The sequence below is a fragment of the Prionailurus viverrinus genome, chromosome D4 (genome assembly GCF_022837055.1).
Source record: "Prionailurus viverrinus isolate Anna chromosome D4, UM_Priviv_1.0, whole genome shotgun sequence".
NCBI lineage: Eukaryota > Metazoa > Chordata > Mammalia > Carnivora > Felidae > Prionailurus > Prionailurus viverrinus.
The window spans coordinates 15,938,213-15,957,138 of record NC_062573.1 but is presented as its reverse complement, the minus strand read 5'-3'; the positions used below and the strand labels follow the sequence as shown (position 1 = coordinate 15,957,138).

At 42.8% G+C, this 18,926-nt stretch overlaps 1 protein-coding gene across 3 annotated transcripts in view; it reads right to left on the bottom strand.

The window, feature by feature from the left end:
• The window catches only part of ECPAS (Ecm29 proteasome adaptor and scaffold), a 106,819-nt gene extending 100,509 nt beyond the window's left edge, over positions 1–6,310 (bottom strand). Inside the window, exon 1 of one of the 3 annotated variants that reach the window (XM_047829461.1) lies at positions 6,018–6,310. In XM_047829461.1, coding sequence (XP_047685417.1) covers positions 6,018–6,039 — 22 coding nt within the window. In that variant the 5' untranslated portion in view covers positions 6,040–6,310. Of the gene's footprint in view, positions 1–5,398; positions 5,790–6,017 lie in introns of those variants that run through there. The other 2 variants (XM_047829460.1, XM_047829459.1) reach the window with 2 other exon arrangements.
• Between the last annotated feature and the right edge of the window lie 12,616 nt (positions 6,311–18,926).

Below are 18,926 nucleotides of genomic sequence, written 5' to 3'. Positions count from 1 at the left end.
GGGGAAAACAAGCCACATAAGATGACAAGCATCAAGGCAGAGACTGGCCAGGCCTGAAACCAGAGACCAGAAACTTGGATCAGACCATCTGAGCACCCTGGAAGTGCCTACAATTTTAACATCTATCTTCTGAACAAGTTCGAATGTCCCAGTGCCAACTATTCTCACTGACACTGGCCTTTATTAAATATTAGTTTATTGAAAGCTTAATTCAAAACAGAATGGGGTGAAAATTAAGAATTAGAAGTTGATAAAAAATAGAAATATCATTATTTTCACTTTAACTTTTCATATGTGACTAAGTAACCAAAATTTAAAACATACAGGTTTGATTTACAAAGATCAGCTCAGCTGCATGGATGGCTGTCTCTAGGGCTATTTCAGTATGACCACAGAATCACGTTCACCTACACAGACAGCTTCCCACATCTCATCCTCTAAAAGCCACTAGGATTCCTGGCACTGGCAGAGCTTCTCTCAGAAGGTATCTGACATGTTGATTATCTGGCCAACTTTTGCAAGTGAAGTGCCCCATGGTTATGTCAAATGGTCAAATTGAATAGTGTCAGTGTGCCTTAAGATTACAGGCCATTACTCCTTGAGTTGTCTTTATCCCAATGAAGATCAGATTCTAAGGATGCCCTATAATTATGAAGCCCAGAATATGAAACCCCTCAACTGCTGACCAGGTGAAAAGTCACAAATGCTTCCTTCCTTCTATCAGAAGTCTCCCTATCCACTCCTGCAATATAACTACAATGTCAACTTTTCCATGAACTGACAGAGGATATTAGAAGAAAAACTAGCCCACATGCTCTGCACTGAATTTCATTTCATTCCAAACAGTTATAGCACCCTGAATATAAAGAAAAAAATTACAGACTATGATCTCAAGTAATTTACAATCTAGATTTCAGAACTCTCTTTAACAATCAGAACTGTTCTCCGTGGTTGCATCTCACCCAAAAATCTACTATTGCTATTCAATAAACATCAGAATACTACCACATTTTATACACTACAGCAGATTTCTTCCAGAGACTATTAAGATGTGGGGGAGGGGGGGACATGTTGCTCTTGTTATAAACTGTATATTCTCCCTTTCAGAGATGGTAATACAGCAGTCAGTCGGAATTAACATATAAACAGGAATCAGAGAATCTGAATTGAAGTCCTAACTCTGTAACATGAAGGAAGTTCCACCACTGAGACAATAATAGGACTAAACTCACAGGGTTGCTGCAAGGATTCATTTAATATGTACAAAGTGACTAGAACACATGGTAAGCTTTTGGTAAACATTAAGCTTTACAATCACCTGACTCAAAGTGACAATTACATGATATTTGTGAAAGGATAACAGATTCTAAGATATCCCAGCCCAAGACTGTCCTGCTTACCTTTCATGTGTCAATGATACTCATCAACCAATCAATCAATAAAAATGAAATGAAAGAGAAACCTAACAGTTCTGCTTCTCAGGAGCTCCTGCAAAGTGCGGTGGCAGATACAACTGAAAGCACCTGTAGATTTAATTTAAATTTATGGCACGCATGTCACCTCAAATACAAAAACAGAAAATGCTGATTTGAAATCTATAGAAACCCACTGTTACCAGCCATACATCTCTAAATAGCAGACATAGGAGCCACAGATAGCATTATTTTAGCATTATCTATATTATGTAAGCATACATTTTGGTCCTTAACATAGTTGTTTACAGTTATTCTTCCTTCTTCTCAGCAGTATTATAATTCCACTCGTGGACTGTGGTGTTTCTTTTGCACCCCACAGCAACGCTAAACAGTAGTCAAATAATTGTAATAGTAACATCCAGCTAAGATTTTTAGCAGCCCATCTGACTAGATCTTTTTGTCCACATGAACACTCTATGGTACACAGAGGTAATACAGCCTAAAGCCTGGTTGAGTGCACACTGGAGTCTGAGACACCTGGGATTCAATTCCAACTCATTTGCTGCAGGACCTGGGGAACCTAAAAAGTCTGTTTTCCATTACATAAAACAGCAATAATAAGTTTGCCTACCCCTTAGGATTACTTTGACAAATAAAAGAATATACACAAAGCACTTAATGCTAGTCCTGAAATACTGAATGGGATGTTTACAAATAGCTCCAATTTACTCTGAAATGCATCTAAAAAGGATGGATTGAGTACTTAATGCCACTCAACTGTATAAAGATGATTAAGTTTTGTTATGTGTATTTTACCACAATTTTTTAATAAAAAATAAAGTGAAATTGTAAAGGTGGATTGAAAGATGGACAGATACATGATAAAGCTAATAAAATATCAAATGCAGAACCCAGGTAGTGAATATATAAATGCTTATTTTCAACTTTTCTGTATTTTTGAAGATTTTTACAATAAAATATTAGGGGAAAAAATAATGCAGATATCCAATAGTTCACTTTTATTTTCATCTACTACTGAAAAATAATAACCAGCAAATATTCAGATTCTTGGCTCCTTTTTAAAAAATCTTATAAAGCATCTTTCCATCAGCCATCTCTTTTATTATAGCCATTCTAAAACTAAAAGTGGCTTATTTGAAACTTCTTAGCCACTTACTTATGTATTTAATTTCAAGTTAAATTATTCTAAGGTACCAGCTGCCAAGCATTTAATCTCTTCTGAAGTACAGAAACCAAGTCAACAGACATTTGTGGTTGATGATTGATGATGTGACCAAACACAAAAATGGAAAAGCAAGGACTGGAATTATTTGCTCCTAACTTTTCCAGTAGCTGCTAAAACCATAAGTTCCTTAACCAGAAGGACTACCAGCACCTTAACAGGTACCTAATATACAGAAGCACAGTGCATCTACACATGTACATCAGCCATACAGAATGATACCCAATTCTTCTTCCAGTTGTGTCCTCCATTCCAAATGGTAATTCAGATTTTAAGTGTTTAGTGGTACATCAGGAACCCAGATACCATGCAGTATAACAATTTAAACAGACCACCTCACACCCATTGCAATGGCTACTTTCAAAAATACAGAAGAAAAGGGGCGCCTGGGTGGTGCAGTCGGTTAAGCGTCCGACTTCAGCCAGGTCACGATCTCGCGGTCCGGGAGTTCGAGCCCCGCGTCGGGCTCTGGGCTGATGGCTCAGAGCCTGGAGCCTGTTTCCGATTCTGTGTCTCCCTCTCTCTCTGCCCCTCGCCTGTTCATGCTCTGTCTCTCTGTCCCAAAAATAAATAAACGTTGAAAAAAAAATTTTTTTTTAAAAATACAGAAGAAAATAACAAGCATTGGTGAGGATGTGGAAAAACTGGAACCCTTGCGCACTGTTGGTAGGAACGTAAAATGATACAACCACAGTGGAAAACAGTATGGTGGTCCCTCAAAGACTTAAAAATTGAATTACCATAGGATCAAACAATCCCACCTCTGCATATAATGCCCAAAAGAATTGGAAGCATAATCTCAAAGAAATACTTGTACACCCATGTTCATAGCAGCATTATTCACAACAGATAAGATGTACAAGCAACCCCAGTGTCCAACAACAGGTGAATGGACGAGAGAATGTGATATATGTACACAATGGAGTATCATTCAACTTAAAAATGAAGAAAATACTGTCACATACTACAACATGGATGAACTTTGAGAACATTATGCCAAGTGAAATAAGGCAGTCACAGAAAGACAAACCATGTATGATTCCACTTATATGAGATACCTAGAGAGGTCAAAATCACAGAGACAGTCAGCAGGATGGTGGTTGCCAGGGGCTGGAGGAAGGTGGGGTGGGATAGGGAGTTAAGGTTCCGTGGGTACAGAGTTTCAGTAATGCAAGTTGAAAAGAATTCTGGAAATGGACGGTGGTGATGGTTGCACAATATGAATGTATTTAACACCACTGAACTGCACACTTAAAAGTGGTTATGATGGTAAATTTTATGTTATGTGTATTTTACCACAATAACAACAACAACAACAACAAAAATGGAAGAAAAAAAATCAGGGACCTGATCTCCCCAGGAGGCCTGGAAGGGTGCTCCAGCTTGGAATTGACAGAGGAACAATCAACTCTGTCACTCAAACCATGTCTATCTCTGAACACACCAGGAGACCTTGTCCACTCAGACTCTCCATCACGCCCAGGGTCACACCAACTGTGTATTTCAACTTCAAAATGAACAAACATTACTCCGCCTACACCAGTTTTATGTCAAAGCAGCAACTTAATCTCTCTAAACCTGTCTCCTCTTTAAAACAAGGATAATTCCTACCTACCTACTTCACAAGGTTGTTATGAGGGCAAGAGTGAGATCACGTACATATAAAAGTAGCTTCAAACTGCCAAGCACCAAAGAAACAGAAATTATTATGTTTATAACTACTTTCGGATGGAAATTCCGAAGGGACTATAACAACAAAAACTTCACAAGGCTTGCGACACCTCGCCCATGGTACATTCCATTTAAAACTCGCATCATCCCTAAGTAACACCGTTCTTGTTTTTGTCATGAACTGAAGGGCAGCGCTGAGGAAACAAACAAACGCTCAACGTAAGCATTTCATCTAACCACCCCCAAACGCAATCAGAAATCATCTTACATGTTCTAGGAAAATTCAATTTTTATGACCCCAGCGTGGGCCTGCGGCGCCTTGGAACTACACTTCCCACAAAGCATCGAGGTGAACCCGGGCGGCGGGCGGGGCGGCCTGGGATTCAGGGTGGCCACAGCTCTCCCCGAACCTAGATCGCCGGCCCCTGAAAAATTGCACCGTTTACGGTCGAGTGTGCGCTGGCTCTCCTTTCTGAAACGGCTGTCACCCCGCGGTTCCTCCTGCGTCTAGCACGGCGACCCTCTCTCCGCCCTCCCGTCCTTTCTGCTCCACCTGAGGGTCACCGCCTATTCTTGACCTTTCCGCTGATTTCTAAGGTGTCACAGAAAGGCACCTTCTTCCCTTCCTCCCCGCCAAACCTACATTTCTAGAACTCCCCAAACAGTTGGGACTCGGGGCCACGGCGGGGTCAGACGGGACGGGCCGACACTGCCCGCCACCCTGGGCCCCCAGCCTGTCCGCCCGCCCGAGCGTCGCGAGCAGGGGGCTGGGCTGCCCCCACCCCCGGGCCGGGGCGGATCGCGGGCAGAGGTGGCTCCGCCCGGGGCTCCGGTTTCAATTTCGCAACGTGACGGTGCAAACCTGAGGCCTACAAGCGCCGGCGGCCGGCGCCCCGCCCGCCCGCCAGGCCCGAGCGCCCCAGCCCCCCGCGGCCGCCGCCCGCCCACCCAACCCGGCACCCGGCGGGAGGCAGCGCGCCCCGGCCTGCCCGCCCGGCCCCGGCCGCCGCCCCCGGCCCTGCGCAGCGCCGGCTCCGACTCGCGGCCGCGGGCTCGCGGTGGCACTTACTCAGCTCGTCCTGGGAGGCGGAGGCGGCGGCCGCAGCCATGTTGCGCCAGGGAGGGAGGGAGGGGCCGAAGCGGGAGGGCGCGGACGCGAGGCGCGGGGGGCTAGCCGCTCGCGGTGCGGCAGGGGCCGGGAGCCGCCTCCGGTCGCTCGGCGCGGGCCGCGCTGCGCCCACGAGGCCCGCCTGCCGCCGCCTCCTGCGTCCTCCTCGCAGCACGCGTCGATCTCGCGGTCCCCCGCGAGCTCGCGACTCGGGCGCTCCCACCGCCTCGCGCCTCTGCGGAGCCGCCGCCGTCTGTCGGCCGAGTCCCGGTGCGCCCGGCCCGCCCGGCGGCTCTGCGGCTCCGCGCCGCGCTCGCCCAACTCACGCCGGTTTTATATTTAGAAAGAGCTGAGCCATCCTCCCAGCGGCCCCCCCGCCGGGCCCCTCGCGCGCCCGCCCGCCCGCGCTCGCTCGCTCGCTCGCGGCTCGTCCTGCCCACCTGCCGCCGCCCGCCCCGCGAGCGCTCCCCGCGCGGACCCGGCACGCGGCGGCCTGCGCGGGCGGCCCGGCCTAGCCGCCCCGCCGCGCCGTAGCAGCCTGCGGCGGCCGTGGCTCGGCACGGACGCGCGGGCCTCTGACCTGAATCCGAGCCGGTCTCCATGCCGGGGATGCTGCGCGCGGCGCCGCGAGGTGGGCGCCCGGAGGCGAGGCGGCGGCGGGCTCGGGCCCGAGGGGCCGCGCGCCGCAGTCCGGGAAGGGCCTGACCGGCTGGCCCGCGCTGCCGGGGCCGGGGGAGATCCTCGAGGCGGGGCCCAAGCTCCCTTTTGAAAGGTCTGCGGCTGTCACGTTGGCCGGTCCCGACCTGAAGAAACACGTCTGTCCAGAGGAAGAGACGTGGACTCGGAGAAGTAGAGCCGGGCTCCGAGTCGGCGGGAGGAAGCCCCGCCCTGCGCCTCCCGCGAACTTCTCGGCCCCGGCGCGTGGAGCGCCCGGGACCCGGCTCCCCCGGCTCCACTTCTCACTAAAAGGCAGTGAGAAAGTGTACTTTTTCGATCCTCTCAGAACTAGGACGGCCGAGTGAAGGAAAGCCGTGAAGCCCTACCAAAAGTTACATGAACCTATATGTTTAAAGTTCAAATTCAAGTATATATGCTTACATGAACTTTTTTTTTTATTTGTAATACCTACGTTCTTTTAGGTAGCCCGAGTGATTTATTTTCAATATGCCGATTTTAACTTGACGGCTTAAGTTGGTCCGTGAGGTCGTGTACGTGAAAAACACTCGCAAAATGCAATTCAAATTAAGGGATTGCATAATTGCTGTACTTTAAGTGGTGGCACTGTCACAACAAATTAGGTACAAGATCAGATCCCTTTTTTTTTTTTTTTTTTTTGTATAAAAGGAAGAAATCAAGACCCTAAATAGATTGAAATTGCGTCTATTCCTAAAAGAAATCTATAAAGCCCTGGTTACTGTCTTGAAAAATGACTATATGTCATTCCAGATGTGGGCAAGTACATCTTGTACTGAGGCAAGTACAAGGTACTTACACGACATTAAAGACATCTATTTCCTTTATTGCTTTAATAAGGAAATTATACATGATCTTTGGGAACATTTCAAATGATTCAGAATGTCACAAAATTAAAAGTGAAGGGCCTTCCTCTTGCACATCCCTTCCTCTCCCACCATTTTCTCCCCAGAGAAAAATGTGGTTAACAGGTACAGTTGGGCGCGAGTGCTCTGGGGCCACATATCTACACCCTCAAAAGCGACTAGGAAAGAGATAGGCTCATACTCAACAATGAAGTTCTGCATCAGTTTCCCCACACACACACAATCTTCCATGTTAATTCAAAAAGGTCTACATCACCACTCTTTTTTTATTAATGACCTCATAGCACGTTAAATTAACCAATTCCTTTTTTGAGGACATTTTGGCTCTTTAGTTCGATGTTGGCACAAAGTCACTGCATAACAAACTATTTGCCAAGACTACAATATGGAAGTGTATAAAATAAAGGCTGTCCCCCATCTCACTGTCCACCATCCCCTCATCCTACTCCCTGGAAAGAATCCTGTTTGATGCACCCAAACTTTCCGACTATGAATATATAAAGTAGCTGCACTGAGGATTGGTTTGGAGAAATGTTGACGTCTCATAACTTCAAATAGATTCTTCTAAAACCAACAAAAAAAAACCCCATAGAATATAAGTTTTTAAAAAAAGTTTGCTAGGCAATTTTAACTTATAGACAAAACTAGCATCTCATAAGTTCTATGTAGAAATTTTTAAAGTCCACACGTGCAAATCACAGATTTATGTTTATTTTAACAAAAATGGAATCCTACTACATACACTATTATGTAACTTTCTTTTCACCAAACAAAATATCACAGGTATTTTTCCATACCAGTAATGACAATAATAGCTAATACTAATTGTGCCAGGCACTGTTTTAAAGTGTTTTACATGGTTGGGGTGCCTGGGTGGCTCATTCAGTTGAGCAACCAACTTCAGCTCAGGTCACGATCTCACGGTTTGTGAGTTTGAGCCCTGCATGGGGCTCACTGCTGTCAGTATGGAGCCTGCTTTCCCCCCTCACTCTCTCAATAATAAACATGGGGGGGTTACGTGGTTGAATTCACTTAGTTCTCACAACAATCTTATGAAGTAGGGATTTTTAATGACACCAGATCATGGAGGAACAAATCTAAAATGCCACAAACTAGAAAGGGGTAGAGTGGGAATTTGAACCTAGGCAGTGGGAATCATTCTTCACCACTATGGTCTGTTCAGAACTACCTTCTTCTTGGGGTGCCTGGATAGCTCAGTTGGTTGGGCGTCTGACTTTAGCTCAGGTCATGATCTCATGGTTGGTGGGTTTGAGCCCCACATCGGGCTCTGAGCTCTGAGCCTGGAGCCTGCTTAGGATTCTGTGTCTCCCCCTCTCTCTACCCCTCCTCCACTTGCACTCTGTCTTTCCCTGTCTCTTGAAAATAAATGTTAAAACAATTTTTTAAAAAAGAACTACCTCATTCTTTTATTTTTTTAAGTTTATTTATTTATTTTGAGAGAGAAAGAGGGAGAGAGAGAGAATCCCAAGCAGTGGGAGCCAGATGCAGGGCTCAAACTCACAAACTGCGAGACCACGACCTGAGTGAAGTCAGATGCTTAACCGACTGAGCCACCCAGGTGCCCCTACTTCATTCTTTTAAACGGCTGCATGATGAGTACATGACAATATTTAATCATTCCCCTACTGACGAGCATTTAGGTTGTCAACAATTTTTGTTACTATTGCAAGCAAATACTACCATAAAAAATTCTTATACATGTATAAGCTAAGTCACATGTTATATAGAGAGACAGAAATATGTAGAGATAGGATTGTTAGGCAAAAAAAGACACCTTTAACATCTCATTATATACAGTACTTTATAGCAATTTACAATGCTGCTTCTAATCACTAGAGTTTAAAGCTATAAGCTTTTCCCATAAATAAATAAATAAATAAATAAATAAATAAATAAATAAATAAATAAAAAGTCTCTAAGCTTTTTCATAGTTGCTTTCCCCCTTCATACTAGTTGTAGTTTCTTTTCCCCACTAAATAGCTTCATATTCTTATTACACACTTTGGTTTTGAATAGTGGCCTTGAGGGGTGCCTGGGTGGCGCAGTCGGTTAAGCGTCCGACTTCAGCTCAGGTCACGATCTCGCGGTCCAAGAGTTCAAGCCCCGCGTCGGGTTCTGGGCTGATGGCTCAGAGCCTGGAGCCTGTTTCCGATTCTGTGTCTCCCTCTCTCTCTGCCCCTCCCCTGTTCATGCTCTGTCTCTCTCTGTCCCAAAAATAAATAAACGTTAAAAAAAAATTTTTTTTAAAAAAAAGAATTTATAAAAAAAAAAAGAATAGTGGCCTTGAGGTACTTCCTATCTAGAATTTACTTCAATTTCCAAAACAGACAAGAAGGAATTGTGGAAGGGGGTGAAGGGGGGGGGGGCAGAGAAGAGGCCACTGGGAAGCCAAAATAATGTATCATAAAATCCAAGAACTAAAAACTTACATCTTGTAGATTTAGAAGTCCCCTCTCCCTCTGTTAGGCCCTAATCACACTAAATGCAAGCATAGTTCTAAGAAAGTAAATAGTCTTGTTTCCGTAGTCAAAGCAAGTTAGAAACAGAGTATTAGAGAGCATTCTTCTGGGCAAGTACTAGGAAGACAGAAGAGCTACTAGACACCCTAAAAACAAGAGGAAAAGGAGGAAAACTATAAACAGAAGCTATAAGAGCTCAAAAAGCAAAACATGCTGGTGTTATTTGTTAAGTACAAAAAGCACCACCCCCAAGAGGCCCTGACGTCATTTCACCTGAATAACTGATGTTCATGGTGATCATCCTGACATCAAGAAACAGTAAAATGATGTCTACTATATCAGCATCAAAAATCAAGGAAGTACAGAGTATATCTTAAAAAGCTGTTCATCCAAAATGATTCTAATAAGCAATTTTAGATGCCTAAAAGGATTGATTCTAAACTATCTAGAAAATCTAGTTATCCCAAATGATTCAATGATCCATTCCCAAGGATCTCTAGAGAAGCCAAAGTTCTGCAGAGATGTGTCTCATACAGTATTCATTTTGGTTGCCGAAGAAGTCGGGTACTGGGTCCAGTCTGCCAACAGAATCCACAACGCTAATGATCTTCATCTCTGCTCTTTTCAGTTATTAAAAACATGTTTCACTACACATAAAACCATGTCATGGCTCAAAAAATTCTGTTTTCTAAAAATCAAACTCCAAAACATCAGTCCTAACCGCCATGTAGAATCCTTCCACTGTTGTACTCCCCACTTCCTGTGGATTTAAAGTACATTTTGGATCCTCCCCATCGCCTCAAACATTTCCACTACTCTCTGGTCTCTGTTTCCTCTAAGTATCATGTGCTCCACTCTCAGTCCGAACCCCAAAGATGGTAATGAATTCAAGTCTTTCTTCCCTTGGTTTCTATCTTAAAAGTACAGTGCCAATCAATCCCCAACCTTTGGCAAATCTTATCATTCACTTTATTTTTCCCTCCCAAATATCTCTGGAAAAAGGCAAAAAGCTGACCTGGTTCAATACAGTACTACACCTTGCATCTTAGAAGATAAGGCAACATTTTCTCTACGGATAAAACTTATCCCTATACCAGAAGATCCTCTGATTTTCTTTAGATGGTGGTTTCAAACCTTTTGGTTCACATTCTTCCTCCTGCCCCAAATTTATGAAATTTGGGTAATCCATTTACACATTTTTAGATTGACATCTCAAATTTTCCCTTATAAATAGTTGAAAAGGAGAAACTTTGACAACAAATTCTATTGTAAATATTAGTTTTGTTTTGTTTTTTTAAGAGAGAGCACACTCAAGAACAGGGGGAGAGAGGCAGAGGGGCAGAAGGTGAGAGATAGAATCTTAAGCAGGCTCCACGCTGAGTGGGGCTCCATCCCATGACCCTGAGATCATGACCTGAGCTGAAATCAAGATTCTGAGGCTCAACTGCCTAAGCCACCCAGGCACTCCAATATTAGCATCTTAAAATAAAAACCCTTCCGTTATTTAAAAGTACATATATATAGGATCTAATTAAGATATTGATTTGATGCCTACTATCTTCTATTTAAAAATACATGAATAGGGTGCCTGGGTGGCTCAGTTAAACCTCTGACTTCAGGTCACGATCTCAAGGTTTGTGGGTTCAAGTCCTGAATCAGGCTCTGTGCTAACAGCTTGGAGCCTGCTTCGGATTCTGTGTCTCCCTCTCTCTTTGCCCTTCCCCTGCTTGTGCACTCGCTCTCTCTCAAAAATAAATAAACATTAATAAAATACATGAACAAGCTCTTAATAATCAGAAATTTTACGTAATTACATTTGCTCCTTGAACTTCTACACCAACATGTTTCTTCCCACACAATAATTTATTTTTTTTAAGTTTATGTATTTATTTTCAGAGAGAGAGAGTGTGTGTGTGTGCGTGCACAGGCATGCACACGAGCAGGGGAGGAACAGAGGCAGAGAAAGGGAGAGAGTGAGAGAGACAGAGAGAGAATCCCAAGCAGGCTCCATGCTCAGTACAGAGCCGGATGTGGGGCTCCATCTCACAAACACTGAGATCATGACTGGAACCAAAATCAAGAGTCAGATGCTTTACCAACTGAGCCACTGAGGTACACCTCCCATGATAATTTATACTAATGCAATATAGTTTTAACCTTGAAAGTCCTTGAAAGTACCCTTTTCTTCAACAAAAATGATATGTAACATAAAAGTATTTAAATTTTTTCTGTGGCCATCTAAAGAATTATGATGATTGAATAACCATAATTAATAGTAGTACACAACTTGTCAAAACAACATAAATATATTACAATTTTTTAGAGGTTTCAACTCTTAGTGATTGGCATATTTTTATGTTACAACTTCTGAGAGTTGTAGGGGTAGGGGCTTTTGGAAAGAAAAAAAATATGTAGGTATAGCTATTCACTTCCTCATTACCTAATTTAGTATATCAAATTGTCCCTTTGATGTCACTTGAAGCTCTTCCCTGGGGGTAATCAACCATACTTAGACTGGAGGTAGCTGAGAGGTGTGGCTTGTTTTGGAAAGTCAGAGAAGGGCCATTGTGAAATAGGACACCGTGACTCTATTTTTTTTTTTAATTTTTTTTTCAACGTTTTTTATTTATTTTTGGGACAGAGAGAGACAGAGCATGAACGGGGGAGGGGCAGAGAGAGAGGGAGACACAGAATCGGAAACAGGCTCCAGGCTCTGAGCCATCAGCCCAGAGCCTGACGCGGGGCTCGAACTCATGGACCGTGAGATCGTGACCTGGCTGAAGTCGGACGCTTAACCGACTGCGCCACCCAGGCGCCCCTCTATTTTTTTTTTAAGATTTTATTTTTAAGTAATCTCTATGTCCAGTGTGGGACTCAAACTCATGACCCTAAGATCAAAAGTCACATGCTCTCCTGACTGGGCCAGTTAGGCACCCCATGGACACCTTGACTTTACAGCATTCTTAGGCAAAACAAATTAAATGAAAAATGTATATGATCTACAGATTGATTCTCTTAACGTTATCCATGTCCTTGTATTCCAAGAGATCCCTCCCTACTCCCAGGGGACCATAGCTTCAGCATAGTTCATCTTGAGTGTTCTTTCTTCTTATCCTACTCTGTCCCTAGTTTCTCCTTAGAAAAATAACCTACCCCACCCTTCTCTATCCATTCTCATATTCAAGCCGCTCCTGTATTCTGTCCTCAACCCACTGGACCTCCCTGAAACTAATCAATAGCAAACTCTGATGGACACTTTCATCCTGATCTTGTTTGAACTATGGATTCAGCCTCCCTTTCAAAACTCTCCTCTGCTAGGTTTTCCCTACACAATTTCCTCCTGATTCTTTTCCACTTATCAGTTGCCTTCATTGTCCTCTCATTCTCTGCCACCCCTTTGAAGTTGGGACTTCACTTCAGTTTTAATCTCAGACCATTTGACATTCTACCCGCTCTTTCTTTGCGTTCCCCACTCCCTCATCTTCAATTACTAAATAACTACTTTCTCTCTCCAGTTAAGTTCTCTTGGACATGTCCACCTAAATGTGCTACATCCACTTCAAACTCAATATATCCGCAACTGAACATATTTTCCTTCTCAAACCAACTTCTTGTATCCCTCAAAGTGTGTGAAACCAGCATTCAGTTGACCAAAACAGAGACCTGAGAGTAACCCATAATTCTACTTTCTCCCTCACTTTTATTCACTATCTGCAGATTGTCACTGAGTAGTATCAGTTAGGGTTTCTCTGGTCCCCAGCACAGAACCCAACTCATGTAAGTAGAACAATATTTGAAGAAGAGTACTGGAGTAGTTCACAGAAACAAGGAATAATGAAACAAATATGTTCCAAAAAGATAAGAACTGGGCAGCAACCAGGATCTCTGGACCAGGAACTTGAAGATCATCCCTCAGGGAACTGCAACCAGATGATTCAGCAACAGCACAGCCTTTCATTTCTGGATGTTGTGGAATAAGAATTATAAGCTCCAAACTTTGATTCAACCTTGATTAAAAATAAAAGAAACCATAGGGGCAAATGATAGTAGATGAAAGGTAAATAACTTTATTGACATAAATTCTTTGGGAACCCAAAGTAGTCTGTTGGTCTATTCTGTTGTTGTTTCTCAACAACAAAAGAGATGATTAACACACACACACACACACACACACACACACACACACACACACACACACACATTCTGATGCCTAGAGGAGCATACTAAATAAGAGACCAACTCGTGAGTGGCAGAGGTCATGTTTAAGTTTCAGATCTAGATCTGCTCTGTTTCTTGTTTTTATGATTATTGCTTCTTTAATATTTCATAAAAAACAAGAGACTACCATCTTATGTAATCGAATTATCTCATTCATGCTATAAATGAATTAACTAATCTTAGGTGTACTATATATATTGTGTGGGTTCTTTTGTCAAATCAAGAGTATTTCGAATGACTCTCTCTCATACCTGGAGAAAGTAAGATATAGCTGATCCAAACACAAAAAAGTCTGATTCCTTTGACAGTGTCAAGTTTAAAATCCTGGGATGGGAGAGTTGATTGATTTAGTTTGGATCACTTGTCCCCACTGATGGAGACTTGGGACTATTTAAAAAAAATTTTTTTTAATGTTTATTTATTTTTGAGAGAGAGAGACAGAGACAGAGACAGAGTGCCAGCCAGGGAGGAGCAGAGAAAGGGGAAGACATGGAATCCGAAGCAGGGTCCAGGCTCTGAGCTGTCAGCACAGAGCCCAAAGAGGGGATCAAGCCCATGAACCGTGAGATCATGACCTGAACCGCACACTTAACAGATCGAGCCACCCAGGTGCCCCTGGGATATTAATAGAAGGACAAAGGGAAAGTTGAACAATAAGACAAACAATAGTAACCACCTCCCACTAATCTAAATAGCAAATATTCAGTCTCCTTAAAATGGTTCTAATCTGCCACTTCCTCTCTATTACTTGCTTTAGTCTACTTTCTCCAAGGCATCTCTTGGTAAAAAGTCTTCAGCCTTTAATCCTTTGCATTCCAGCTTGTGTCTTCTTCACTTTACCCTAATAAAGATCACTGTTACTCTGGAGGTTTACCATGATTTCTCTAAGTTTTTTTTTTAATTTTTAAAAAATGTTTTATTTATTTTTGAGAGAGAGAGAGAGAGAGAGAGAGAGAGAGAGCGCACGAGCTAGCGGACATGCACACACGTGCATGTGATGGGCAGGACAGGGGCAGACGGGCCAGAAGATCGAGGAGGGGCTCACACTCACTGTGATATCATGATCCCAGCCCAAGTCAAATGCTTAACTGACTGAGCGACCCAGGCACCCCTTAATTTTTTTAATGTTTACTTATTTTGAGAGAGAGTGCATGCGTGCACGTTCAAGTAGGGGGAGAGGCAGAGAGAGAAAAAAGACAGAATCTCAAGCAGGCTCTGTGCTGTCAGCGCAGAGCCTGACATGGGGCTCAATCCTATGAAACATGAGATCAAAATCTGAGCCAAAACCAAGAGTCTGCTGCTTAACTGACTGAGCCACTCAGGCGTCCCTTCTCTATGTTTTAATTCTTTTTTTAAATTTTTTTAATGTTTATTTACTTTTGAGACAAAGAGAGAGAGAGCATGAACAGAGGAGGGTCAGAGAAAGAGGGAGACACAGAATCTGAAACAGGGTCCAGGATCTGAGCCGTCAGCACAGAGCCCGATGCGGGGCTCGAACCCACAGACCGTGAGATCATGACCTGAGCCGAAGTCGGCCGCTTAACCGACTGAGCCACCCAGGCGCCCCTCTATGTTTCAATTCTTAAAATTTAATATGTATATACACATATGCTTTATACATTTTTATATTGTATGTATTTTATTATAAATACAAAGAATTTATTAATGCATATATATTTTATAACTTAGATATAATTGACATATAAGATCATATTCTTTCTAGGTGTACAACATAATTTAATATATGTGTATTACTATATGATCACCATAATAAGTTCAGTTAACATCCATCACCACACACAGTTTAAAAGTTTTCTTGTGATGAGAATATTTAAGATCCACTCTCTTAGCAACTTTCAAACATACCATACAGTTTTGGGGTTTTTAAATGTTCATTTATTTTTGAAGGAAAGAGAGACAGAGCAGGGGAGGGGCAGAGAAAGAGGGAGACAGAGAATCGGAAGCAGGCTCCAGGCTCTGAGCTGTTAGCAGAGAGCCCAACACAGGGCTGGAACTCAAGAGCCATGAGATCATGAACTGAGCCAAAGTCGGATGCTTAACTGACTGAGCCACCCAGGCGCCCCTACAGTTTAACTATAGTCACCATGCTGTATATTATATCCCTAGGACTTTATTAATTTGTAACTGGAAGTTTGCACCTTTTGGCCATATTCACCCACTTTGCATACTCCTCCATCTTATAGTATATTTAGTGGTTTTTCAAGACAGCTTAGCCTCATTAACATCTCTCAAACATCAAACATTAAACATTTCTTGCAATTCCACCCTTTCTTGTCACCCGTTATTCATTTTTCTTCCACCTGTCTAAAGTTTGTTTGTTTCCATCATTTCCCCTTCCTACTCCTTTAAATACACCTTATTGGCAAACTTTTCCTGTAAAGGGCTTGCTAATACATAGTTTAGGCTATGTGCGCCATAGAGTTTCCTTCACAACTACTCAACTCTGCCATTATAACATGAGAGCAGTCATAAACACTAAATAAATAAAGGAGCTTGCCCATGTTCCAACAAAACTTTACTTAAAACAGTGGGCTGATTTGGATTAGGGACCGTAGTTTGCTGATGTCTCATTTAGGAGCCTCTTGAGAAAGGGAGACTAGGAAATGAATGTTGGGGACTTGCATGTCTAAAAATGTCTCTAATCTCCAACTTAAATACTCAGGATGGCTAGAATAGAATTCCAGGTTGGAAAAACCGCTCCTCATAATTTCAAAGGTACTGTTCAATTTTTTCCTACTTTCCACAATGCGTTTCCTTCAGCTCAGCTAGCTCCACTGGCCTTCAGAGGTAATGCTTTCCCTTAAGATTTTACTCAGGCTAACAGAGCTATTTTACTTCATCAGTAACATTTTTCACATTTCTAAAAACCCATTTGAAGAAATTGACCATTATGTTTTCCAATTTCCTATACCCAAGGAATACCTTTTCCTGGAATTTAGTACCAGAAAAATGTTTGGCTCTCAGGGAAACTTCTATGCTGTCTTTTATGAGACGATAAGCATTAAGTAACCCACTGTGATCCATTTTTTTGTCCTGACCGTTATTATCCAATTGCATTCAGCTCTCATACCATATTCATTTGTATCCTCTGACGTTTATTAAAAGTGAATACATGTGAAGGAATTGCCAAAAGGAAGGCCACTATTTTGTCAGCTTGTGGCAACACTCAAGGCTGAAGGGATAGAAACAGGTATTTCCTTTCAACATCAACATCACATTGTAATAATATATTTCTAGATGGGCTAGATATCATTGCAACCATCTTTACAAAATATTATCTACCATATAGTGCATCATTTTGATCATTTCTTTGTTCCTACCTATCCACATTTGCAATAACTCACCAAAACCTACTACTACTATGTCCTGGGCCTTTTTTAGTTCACCACCAATTAGACCACCTTCATCGTCCCACCTGGATTATTGCACAACGTCCTGACAAAACTAGGCTTTTTGCCTCCAGCTTTACCTCTTTCCAATCTCTTCTCCATCCTGAAGCTAAAACAGCTAAAAAACAAGCAAACAAAAAGCCCACTTATTTGATTAAGTGTTCCCTAGTGTGCTTATCCTGACTAGACATCCCACCAGATTGCTTATAAGTGAAACTCATTGATATGTGGTTTTTCTCTTTCTTTACTGATGCACAACCCATCACTCTTTACCGCGATGGTTGCTTTTAATCAAAAGTTAGTTTGGTCACCAGTTCCAAGGAATCATTTTTTCCTGGTAATTTATTCATATGCAGCATGTCACTTAATTACAGAACATTTCAACTTGTGTAGTGTTTCTCAAAGTATAGTCCAAGGATCACCTACAACAGCTGTGGAGGGGAAGGTCCCAAAATTTGTACTCAAATGAAGAATATCATGTGTGTCTAAGGTACACATTGTTTGAGAACCACTAATTAAAGTTCCTCTGACTTGCCCAGTTAAACTTTCAAGCCAATTTTATATCATGTCCCTCTGTTTTCTCCAGCTTCTCCTTGATGTCCCATTTTCAGCCTGACAAGGAGAGGTGGGTAGAGGAGAAGAGCATGTACTCAGACCTGGGACTGGGATAGCTTCGTTTTGACTGTGGGCAGTTTCTTCAGCTTGCCTTGCTGCCTGTGAGATGAACCCAGTGGTTCAATTAGTTGAGCCTGCTCTCTTTTAAAGTCTCAGGGCCCTGACTCACCCTGCTCTCTCAGTCTAGAATGTTTTTCTCTCCTAACTCACTCCACCCTTCCAAAAGCCATCTAGTCATTAGAACCTTCCAAAAAATCCTTCCTGAGTTCCTCAGCCCTTTTTGCAAGGTCCCCAGTAATCTGTGCAAGCGCCCATTTCTAAATTCAACAAATCTACTGACCACCTACTAAGCACCAGGTACTGTTTTATAAGGCCTGGAGATTGTTTCTCATGGAACAAGATAAAAGATAAAAATCCTTACTCTTGTGGAATTGGTATTCTAGTGAAGAAGGCAGACAAAAAACAAAACAAGACAGTAAGTAGTAAACAAATTAGAAAATTATATGTTAGGTAGGGAAACAGGAGTGGAGATGGATGGGTTCCAATTTAAGCATTGTGGTGGTGGGAGAGCTTCACCAAGAAGATATGATACGAAAGGGTAGGAGAGTGAGCCATATAGCTGCCTACAGCAAGAGCATGCAGCCAGAAATGCCAGGCAGGTCGGAAGGAGAGAGCAAGGAGGTCATTGTGACTGGAGCAGGGAAGTCCAGGAAGAGGTCAGGGAGGTTATGGGTGATTGATCAGATTCTATCCAGCTTTGTAGGCCACTGTTAAAATTTGGGTTTTTACTCTGAGTGAAATGGGAAACCTTTTCAGGGTTTTAAGCAGAGGAGGGACATAATCTGTTTCACGTTTTTAAACCATCTCTCCCGCTGCCGTGTAAAGAATAGACAAGGGAAGAAAAGTGCATTCAATCGGCTATTGCAATAATCCAGGGGAGGCATGATGGTGGTTTGCACCATGGTGGCAGGTGTGAAAGTCATAAAATTAATATTTGTTAAATTCGAGTTGCGGCATTAATTATGGCTTACATAGAATGCATCACTAATATGCATTCTGCAGTGGGTTTTTCCAGCCTGGATTTAAGGGAAGGGTAGGGAGAGGAAGGAGGAGGGATGGTTTGAGGTTACCTAGGAGACCGAGCATCATAAATCTGAAAACCTGAGATGGTTCTAGGCCTTTAGGCCTCTGGCGCAGCAATAATTCT